The sequence below is a fragment of the Crassostrea angulata genome, chromosome 7 (genome assembly GCF_025612915.1).
Source record: "Crassostrea angulata isolate pt1a10 chromosome 7, ASM2561291v2, whole genome shotgun sequence".
NCBI classification, from domain to species: Eukaryota; Metazoa; Mollusca; class Bivalvia; order Ostreida; family Ostreidae; genus Magallana; species Magallana angulata.
The window spans coordinates 19,659,525-19,670,145 of NC_069117.1; the positions used below are offsets into that span (position 1 = coordinate 19,659,525).

The window sequence follows — 10,621 nt, forward strand, 5'->3', positions numbered from 1 at the left end:
ATATTTCACACCCATGTAACAGGGCACGAGTTACAACTTTGTCAAATAAATCAAGTTGACAATCAAAAGGTATACATGTATTATATAATCGTATTTTTCTATTAATACCGTGTATGTATATGTGCATTGCTTTTTGTGCTTGGTCACTAATATTTTTTAGGGCCTCGCAGAATGATCACGATCTTGAAAATAAAATACCCAAATAGTTAAATTCTTTGACAATTTCTATAACTTTGCCATTGAATTTGAATGCATATTTTGGAGCTGGTCCTTTCGAGAAAAAAAAAACAGTTAAAAATTATAATTAAGCAATCTATTGTAACCAGTGAGAGAGAGACTTTCGAGAAAAAAAAATACAGTTAAAAATTATAATTAAGCAATATTGTAACCAGTAAGAGAGAGAGAGAGAGAGAGAGAGAGAGAGAGAGAGAGAGAGAGAGAGAGCATTTCAAATTCTGCCATCCTAAAATATTAATCGAATCAATTGATGTTGCTTTTACTTCCATTTTACATGTATTGTATTGATATTTTAACATTTCAAAGGAAGTAATAAATAAAACAAAATGTGTATGATGTAACCGTAACTACTGGTTATTTTATTACTGAACTTAACGCTTTTGTTAATAGGGAAAGACTGCGTGCTTTTTACAAATTTGTCTATGGCTTTTCAAATATGTATACATAATTAATGTTTTAGAAAGAATCGGTTCAAAAGAATGTGTGTATTGCAGAGCAGTTCTCATTCCAGGAGATTTCTTTGTCATCGATAATTGTCCAATACACAGAAATAATTCAGAGAGAGTTCTTCGTCAGGGTGTTCAGTCCATATTTCTACCTGTATACTCACCTGTTTATAACTCCATTTGAACATTGTTTTCTGAAACTAAAAGATTATCATCACCAAAAAAAAATGCTTTCTATGGTTGCATATCTCTGCCCCTTGCGTGCAAGTTATCTAATTGCAATTTTCTTGCATGTCAACATAGTTTTGTTGCATGTCGACATAATTATCTTGCATGTCAACATATTTTTCTTGCATGTCGACATAATTAGTAGAAAAATAACTTGCACACAAGGGGCAGAGATATGCCACCATAGCTTTCTTTATTTACACTTGTGTCCAAAATTTGCCATAATGCAAGCTTTGATATCAAACATTGTTACCGACAATCATATATACTCAATGTGTGGAAATGCAATTTCAAAGTGTAATTAATAAATTCTCTTACCGGTATATCAATTTATTTATTCAAGTGCACTAAAAATTAGAAAAATGAAACATTAGAATTGTTTTTTACTTTTTATTATCAATTAATTTATCAACTTTGAAAACGTGCACTTGTTCATGTTTTTAAGAATGGTGTTTAATATTCATATATAGGTGTGAAAATGTATTAGAGGAGTGTGTGTATTGGACACGTTCCGGTGGGTCAACACAGTCGATCGTTACTTTTTGCAATGTTAGTGTTTAATGACATGAGTAAAACTTTTCATCCAGATGAAGAATTTTACTACCTGTTTGAAATTGATTGAAAAACCATAAAGGCAATATCCTTTGAAAATCCAAGGGATCAAAAGGCTTGTTAGTTTAAAGAATTCATGATTTTGCAAAAAGACAATTCATAAACCAGTTAAAAACTTCCCATTATTTGCAAGAAAGTATGGCCACCTACGGTCACCATATATTTGCATTAACTTGCCTACTAGTTCCCCAAAAGACTTGAAAGGCTCCATATCAAATCTCTTTCTGTACCGGTTGAATGACTGCAGCCCTAAGACGCAGCCGTGTTTGAGAAGTTCCATCAATATTTGGATCGATATGGGACCATGATTTCGGGGACCAAAATGAAAGAAAATTTGACTGCATCTGAAATCTTGTAATTTTAAAAATGAATTGTAATTAATGTAATGTACCACAGTGCATTTACATCATTGACCAATATTTTAGACCAATATTCTTTATATACGAGTCGTAGAGAGTTAATATATTAAAAAGAATGAAATGGAGATTGAAACTTTGTATTACAGAAACCTCATTTTTATTGCCTTTTTTCTATTGGCAACAGCTTTGGTCAGTTTCGGACAGATATATACAAACCAGTTCAGGTAAAGTTTACATTCTTATCCTGATATGTACAAAATGGCCGTGCATCCCCCTGAAGGCAATATTTTTTTTCTTATGGTTTGTTAAAATGCGCAGAACTGAATATATAATTAGAAATCGTGCATTTGCAAACTTAAATAGTATTACATGTATAAAATTATCAAATCGATTTGATAGGGAAAAAATTAAGTTTGAAATTGTATTCTACGACTAAACCAAATTGGCATTTGCGATTTCTTATTCTAAATTTATTGACAAAGAGAGAGTAAATCGGATTTTATTTATCAATTGGCTACTGGGTGTAGCGAATTCAATTCTAACATACTTAGATCTAAGATAGTTATACATGTGTAATCATTTAAGTATTAAATCCTTATTTTTTGAAAGATATAGTCTCATAACTGCAACGGTGTGTGCATACAAATTGAATAACGCGCGTTAGCGCGTTATGAAAATTTGTTTGCACACACCGTTGCAGTTATGAGACTATATCTTTCAAAAATTAGGATTTAATGCTTATATTAACATTTTTTTTTACCTTCTTGCGTTGTACGCAAATGCCAATTATTCCTCAAATTACTGTATTATCCTATGGGTAAGTTCAAATTAATGGAAGAGCCACAGTAACAGCCACAAGCGTGATCTTTGATTTTCGCTTGTGACGTTGTATTTATCAGCGTTCAACGTTTGTGACGTCACAATTAAAACTCGTGATTTAACCTTTTAGAACCCTGTCTGTGTTATGGTGCTATATCTGCAGTGGCTTTACATGCAAAATATATGTGGAATGTAAATATTCAATTATATTTGATATTTACAAAAAATAAAAAATGGGAAAAATTATTAATCAAGCTCCTTGTTTGGTCATAGAATCTACAAAGTCCCGCATTCCATGTTTTACGACAAGCTCATGATGACACAGAAGCTCTTTCATGTTGTATATAGTTCCACTGATGTTAAACTCGTCCGGCGTCAGGGGATGCCAGTGATAAAGATGGTTGAATTATGAAGAATTCTGTTCTGATACTTGAATTGCTCACCAAATAACAGCTCAGGATTAAATACTAAATTAAAGTTGCGAAAAAGACTTTATAATAACTAGACATCGCTGAGATGGTAACTATGGCATCTCAAAGAGCCCTGCTTATAAATAAAATTAGATAAAGCATCTCAATAGATTTTGCTTTAACGATAAGATGGTATGGGACATATATCGATATTAATGTGAATAAAAAAGTACATTATAATAAAAACACTTTAACCGGAACAATATTTGTCACAAAAAATGATTTAAATTTTTTTTGGAAATGTAGAAATTATAAAGGTCCCAGCGGGATTTGAACTCATGGCTTTCTGATTGGTAGTTAACGCTTTAACCATCTTCCCAAGTCAAGGGTTTCTGATCCGCTCCGCTCTACATAACATTATGTAGAAACCTATAATTTGGGAAGATGCGCTTTAACCAATCGCGCTACGCTGTTTGGTAACAACTGTTACAGAAAACTCTACTTATAAAATAATACTTGGTTTTTATATTTTTTATTTCGATAGAAAGTAGGCCACTAAAAGAAGGTGTCCCATACCACCTTTGACGTAGCAATTTTTAGGTTGGTATAGAACTTCAAGTCGAGCATTACCCCTTACCAACAGGGGGTTTTGACTTTAAATTTGCAGAATTAAGCCAATGGAAAATAATGTGGTCTTAAATGGATTTTAAAGAGATCTGCTAAGACCTTCATGTTTGACCTTGAAACTTAGTTAAAGGTCTGAACAGCTCTGTTTATGTAAAGTATGAGCCAGATCGGACTAAAGAGAGAGCAAATAAGGTCAAAATGGACTTTAGAAAACTGATTTTTTGGGTAGAAACTTATGAAAATGACGTTACGTTGTTACTTTCTTGGATTTACTATAGAACCATTTTATCAAGAGCTTGGACTTTGGGTAGTTGTGTCAAACAGCAATGTGATGCAGACCTGTCTATTTCATTGCTGGCCACTCAGCCATGGCTCTTGGAAATCAATAAGGTTTGTCTGGCTTTTGAGCTAAAACTACGCAATCGGTGCATATTTCGCTTGAAACCGCGTCATTTTTAACTTGTTTTGACGCAAAAAATAGATAGCTACGTCCAACCGAAAGTCCAAGGTCTTGTCAAAATGGTTCTAACTTGTCTACAGTGTTAAATGCAGTGCGGGCCGGGGCTACAATAAGATGCAGTCAATATGCACTCTCTGCGAACGACACACGTGTTCGATATGCACGCGAAGTAAAGCAGCACTATCTGTACAAGATAATTCGGACACCCTAAACATTCTTTCAAAGAATAAACCATCTTCTATGTTTTATTGATTTTAGTTTCCTTTATTCTTTTTTTAAAATAAATTACCACAATGTGTAGTTCTAACATTTATGAGTCCGTGCAACATGAGTGCCTCGATCGCAAAGCAACTGACCGTACCTCCGGTATATATACCTTAGCGGCAGTTGAGAAACAATCGAAACTAATATGGCGACCAAATGCTTTATGAATTCATGTCAGCTTTAACGATGAGTGACATTAAGTTTATACAGAGACAACCTCCCCTTATAGCTGTTAACAAAACTGCTAAGAACGGACAATCAAAAACTCGCCAATACTTTTAATGACATTTGTGTGATGGCGTCTTTTTTAATAAGTTTATTATTTCATTAAATCTTTCATTTTGTTTTATGTAGGTAACAAACTGGGTCACTACACATATTCGAGGAAATACACATATACACATAATATTTTAAAAGCAACGACCCCCCCCCTTTCCAAAAAACAAAAGGGAACAAAACAGAACATCTAGATGCCGAAGTTGCTTCCCCCCCCCCCCCCCCCCCCCCCCCAGAAAATTGTCAATATCATGTATGCATTAAAAATTTTGCAACATAATTTGCAAATTCAATCAAACGAAATTTGAATACTGTAGACGTATTTTTTTCCACGGGGTCATAATTCCGCGGAATCACAATATCAATTTAATCCGCGGGTAAAAATTTACGCGGATTCTTTGAATGAAAAAAAAATCATTTGAAAAATTTCTGAGCGATTTTCATTACCTAGAATTTGTCCAACTTTGGACTTAAATTAGAGGAACTGTTCAAAGTTGCTAAAATCGTCTTGTGAAATACCACATCGTTTAAATTATGAGTTGATCAGTTTTATCAATTTAAAGTCAGAGCACAAAGGGATCTAAAAATTGCAGTAAAAACACTGGTCTTAGCGTGTAGTTAATTGGGTCATTGAAAGACCGACCCGCTTGGGGCTATTTGTCGTCTGACACGTGCCGTTATCTCAAGCTGGGAGAAGTTAAAAATTTCATGCAAGTAAATTTACAGAAAATTCAAATCTTTAGGAGATTAAATTATTTATTATGTGAATTCTCAATACAAATTTGTTTGACAGTTTGCATAGATAAAGATGATATACATTGGGTACACGTATCTATATGATAGTGTTATATAATGTAGTAACTTCCTATTATCCTTACCCATGTAATGAAATTTCATTCCAAAATGAACTTTAAATACACTGGGAAAAAATTCCGCGGAAAATTTGTGCCCGCGTTCATAGCGTAAATTATTACCACGCGGACAAAAGTACGTCTACAGTAACATAAAATAACCGCTGTTTTTACTTAGTTATTTCCTGTCATATGATTGGCAAAAAGAAATATTGTTATACACTGTAAAACAGTTACTGTACACAACAGTGCTCTCAAAAGTATATTAACCGATAATTTCAAAATACGGATTTTTTACAATCAATCGGACAAGATGAATGAAAATAAAGCAAACTGCGTTAAATCAGTATATTCCTATCCTTGTTGTGGTTGCCCCAGAAAACGCCCCGAAGTCCACGGGATATTGTCCATTCAAACTTCCGGATGAGCATGTTGATCCAAACCACCAACCGTTACCAAGTGTGATAGCGCATGCGCTGCCGGTATCATACGCTTGAAACGGTTGACCTTTGGCAAGTGGATACTGTGACGAGGACGAGGACGAGTATTGCAGTGCAAAGTTGGAACTCGAATCCAAAACAACAAAATCATAATAATATACCATGACGAAACCACTTGATTTCATTAATGTAAATCCACTTGTAAATGTCCTCGTCAGACTTAAGATGTTTGCATACTTGTTCCCCAACCAGTAGTCCCCGTTTGCGTCACCGAAGCCGTTTTCGTACTCAACATAAGAACGATTGAAACTGACAGTTCCATATTTACGAATCTGGATGTAAGTTACGCCATTGTCGAAGTTACACCAAACTTGCTTGGCGACATCGAAGCCGGCTGGTCTTATCCAGGCTACCCCTGTACCGGACACCCCACTAGCTTCACTGCATTCTAGAAAAAAAGAGGATAAAACAACCCAGTTACACTGATGCTGAACTCATTCAATGAATGTAGCTAAGTGTATGTGGCTGTAAAAGAAACCCTCGAAATATGGAAATCTAGCTTCCCGTTTGTCTGAAAAGTTACATGAATTTTAGAAATATAATATTATGACAATCAGAAGGGGACATTGGTGTCCTGGTAAGCTATGTGATCCGTGGGCCTCATGCTTCAAATGATAGAATACCAATCTTTCGTGAGCTGCGTGTGAAAATAAACATACATGTACTTCATTGATATGTAAAAATGCTTGGAACAGTTACTTACCATTGATACATGTTTGACAATATTGTCCCGAGCAGCCAAACACACAGCTACAGATGTTTGCTGTGTATGTGCCGCCATTTTGACAAGGATTAGGCTGAAATTGAATTAATCTCTATTTACTTCATGAACAACATAATGTCGTGACGCAGTTTGGTAGAGTGTTTTAACGCCTTTATGAAAAGTGTTATAATGCTGTTCGGAATGTGTTATAAAAAGCTTTTAAAAAGCTTTTTACATAATATCAGTTTTCGCGCTTTATTGCCTTTTTTGAATTTTCATAACAACTCCGGAAAACGCGTCACAACGTCATTTTAAAAAGCGTGTTAGTGGCTTTTAGAAAGGTGCTTACTATTTTTTTTTCGAAGGGGTTCGGCTTTTGTGTGGTTTTCTTTTTTTTGGCGAGAATTTAAACATTTATTGTGCTTCATTGTCTTCTGAAAAAGCCTTATGACGCAATTTTACGTTAATCTTTTTTTTTATTGTTATTATTATTGGGAGTTGATTTTAATCAACTCTCCTATGCAGTCACTCTGGCAAACCGAAAGTGAAACGGTGTTTGGACCTAAGCACAAATCATCACCGCTGACAAGTCTTAGTTCTTGAATATAATAGAAAAAATCGACGTAATGAATGCTGAAGCATTGTTTTCAAGGAAACTTATCTATAAACACTTTGAAAATAGTAAGATTTTATATATACGAAGAATTTAGATATTTATGTAGTCTCATGTATTCCTACGCCAGAGTTTAATATAGTCTCGTTCAACCAAAAGCTCGGCTGCCTCCGTAAATCTCCGATAAACAGAGAGGCTCTCTTGCTTGTCGGAGATTAACGGAGACAGCTGAGCAGATAAGTTGAACGAGACTGGAGTTCAATATCAATAGTGCTTGGATCCATACAATTTTTAGAATTGTTTCGATTAGTATTACATAGTTTGAAATCTATCTTTAAATATTACACAACATGATTCATATGGGGTTTCTTGTCTGAAAAGTCTAATTAAAATTCATATTATAAAAAAGTGCGTAATTTAAATACAGGCTAGAAACTATTTGCCACGCAAGATAAGTTGATTTTTAAATAAATGAAAATCAACTCCCGTCAGTACTTCAGTACTTTGATTTTATTTTACGGTAACACAATTATACTACTTTAAAAGTTAAGATAAGTTAATAATTTGTAAATACAAGGTATATGTACAAAAGATGTAGAATTCAAATATTTCAGGTTGACTTACTGTCATTGTTGATACAGGTTGTGTGGTCACTATCGGCTGTACGTCTGTCCGCTCGTAGAGAAACGAAATTGACATAGACGATATTGGCGATGTACAATTTTCGAGCGAAATAAAGCGAAGAAGGCGACATTTTGTTTCAGACACCATGGTCAATAGTTGGAACCCGAGACAAGCAACTCCATATTGAAAACAAATAGCAGCACATTTGATTTTCGACTTCACTTCAGTTTCATACAATACGTGTGTATTGTCATAAGAATTCCAGTCGCATTCATTTAATAAAATAACGCTTCCATTATTCATAATGGCGTCGCAAAAGCCCACTAACAGAAAAAAATGAACCAAGCTACTTGAAATAGAAAAAAGTCCCTTAAAGGCGGACATTTTTTATGTTAAGTGAACATTTGTAGAAAAATCGTTGTACTAAACTTTTTAGTCAACTAGCGCCAATGTTATACAACATGATTTGTTTACTAGTATTGATTATATTTTTTTAAACACAGGCTAATATTTTGCCTATGAGGAGAGTCAAAAGCATACTCATTTCAATCATATTGATTGTATTTAACGCTGAAAAGTGAAAACTGACGACCTTGTGAATAAATATAACCCTGATTTGATATCATTAAAATCTTTTTACCGGATCACATATAAATTTTAATTACTCTGGATCTGCATTCAAGGGACAAAAAAAATGGATAATTAAAGGCGAGAGTGTGGGAAATAAAACAAACTAGATGCGAAAACCTTTATACAATCAATAAATGTTGTAAAAACTTGAAAAATATAATTGAAATGAGTGTGAACTGGTAATGGGATAAAAATATCTCAGTAGGAATCAACCACACACTCTAAAAGTCATAATCACATCTACTGAGTGGTTTCTCCCTTATTTCCGATCCTGTTCATATAAACATTGACAACAACAAATTACGTTCGAACCAGTTTAAACCAATATGTCGGGAGATGAATATTCTTTAAACTTACGACTTTTTTCTATGAGCTGAGGTTAAAACCCAGCTAAATAATTGTCTAAAGGCATGTTCAAAAAGTTCAAAGAATGCATATGCATTTGTTAATAATACGCGGGTCGCATAGAGATCATAAAAAAAATTTTTGAAGTAAGAAATTTGACCTATTTTTTTTCCTTTCATAAAAAAATTAATTTTGTAATATCGAAAAAAATTAAGATATAAAAAACCGGTATTTGATATCTAAAAATTTCATTTTTAATAATTTAAAAAACAAAAACAAACAAATTTCTAATATCAAAAGATCCCATACAAGACCCCATACAGGACCCCATCAATATTTGTTTTAAATCTTTCAAACTGGTTTTCAAATATTTTCTGGCACCAAGATGGGAAATGAAACTTACACTTTTTCGAAATAGAGTCAAATGCCTTATCGATTGCGCCACAGGAAAGCGAATTTTAGATGTATATTTATGTGTTACACTGTTTCATATCTAAGAAATGGGTACCATTATTGATATTGGTTGGCATTGCCTACAAAGATTAAATCTGAAAAAGATAATAGAGGGCAACGAAAACACAGTGCAGATCTAGATTTAACGGTCTATATGGATGTATGATCAATCGACACCAAATTTCGTAGTCTAAAACTGGATGAAATCAGAAGAACTTAGTCTATACATCTAAGATATTTTGATCTAATACTAGCATACGTCATGCATCACTAGTTTTATATGGTCGGACATCAATACATGTATACATTTATACGTCCAAATGACAATGACACGTCAATTCTCATACCGACACTCTTAACCAGAGTAAAATCAGATGTTCAGTTGGTGATTTACAGTGCATTGGTTAATCTGGTTGCATGCGTGGGTCTAGAGGAGGACCCCTGGAAAATTCAAATTCCCATAGTAAAATTCCCAGAAATAGACAATGACCAACCCCCCCCCCCCCCCCCCCCACCGGGTGGAAAAATTTTCTTGATTCACACATGGCTTGTTTTTAGAACTGATTCAGTACTTACCTTACCAGCCTGGTGTGCCGAGAGTAAAGAGTTCGAATTTGGTTAGGCGTGTGGCTATGAAGATTGTGTTGTAGATAATGTTTATTAAGTGTGATTACTACAGCTTCTTCAGAGAGTACTTCAAATATATCAATATTAATGTACATACTGCCTGTCGCCTAAATTTTCTCATGATAACGATGCATTTTTAAAGTTATTTAAAAATTTTTAAGTGGTAGATAATCCTAGCTGTCGCTATTGCGAGATTTTTTCAAGATACCATGTTTTGTACGAGATTGATTCTCAATATTACTAGATCAATATACATGTATAGTTTTTGGTATGGCATATTCGACTTTGGTATTGAACAGATGTGTCAAAAAAATGTTTAGTTTTCTAAATAATGATCACAGAGATCTGTATTTATTAACTACATTAAACGCAATATTCTGGTGATCACGAATTTTACAGTCAATAGGCACGACATGTCGTCCCTAGTATTTCGTCCAAACTTTAATGAACGTTCGTTAATTGTTTGTACACCCAAGGGTTAATTTTTGTTTCTGTTAATAGCTGGCGTTACAAGCAAGAATTGATCAAAGTCAAAGA

General features: G+C 34.1%; 1 protein-coding gene across 2 annotated transcripts; it reads right to left on the reverse strand.

Moving 5' to 3' along the window:
• Positions 1 to 5,720: 5,720 nt before the first annotated feature.
• LOC128156528 (angiopoietin-1-like) lies at positions 5,721 to 9,100 on the reverse strand. Of its 2 annotated transcripts, XM_052818692.1 has the most exons (3): positions 8,030 to 9,100; positions 6,793 to 6,886; positions 5,721 to 6,477 (listed from the first exon to the last, which is right to left on the reverse strand). In XM_052818692.1, exons 1-3 carry the CDS (start codon positions 8,411 to 8,413, stop codon positions 5,933 to 5,935), a joined length of 1,023 nt encoding a protein of 340 aa, XP_052674652.1. In that variant the 5' UTR covers positions 8,414 to 9,100; the 3' UTR covers positions 5,721 to 5,932. The 2 variants fall into 2 exon arrangements, with proteins under 2 accessions (XP_052674652.1, XP_052674653.1); XM_052818693.1 differs by lacking the exon at positions 6,793 to 6,886 and having other exon boundaries at positions 8,030 to 8,159.
• Positions 9,101 to 10,621: the final 1,521 nt, after the last annotated feature.

Coding starts and splice junctions, on each gene's coding strand:
- LOC128156528 (XM_052818692.1), bottom strand. CDS start 8,413: ATGTCCGCCTTTAAGGGACTTTTTTCTATTTCAAGTAGCTTGGTTCAT. Junction 6,887..8,029: donor AACCTGTATCAACAATGACA/GTAAGTCAACCT, acceptor ATTCAATTTCAG/CCTAATCCTTGTCAAAATGG. Junction 6,478..6,792: donor TTGTCAAACATGTATCAATG/GTAAGTAACTGT, acceptor CTTTTTTTCTAG/AATGCAGTGAAGCTAGTGGG.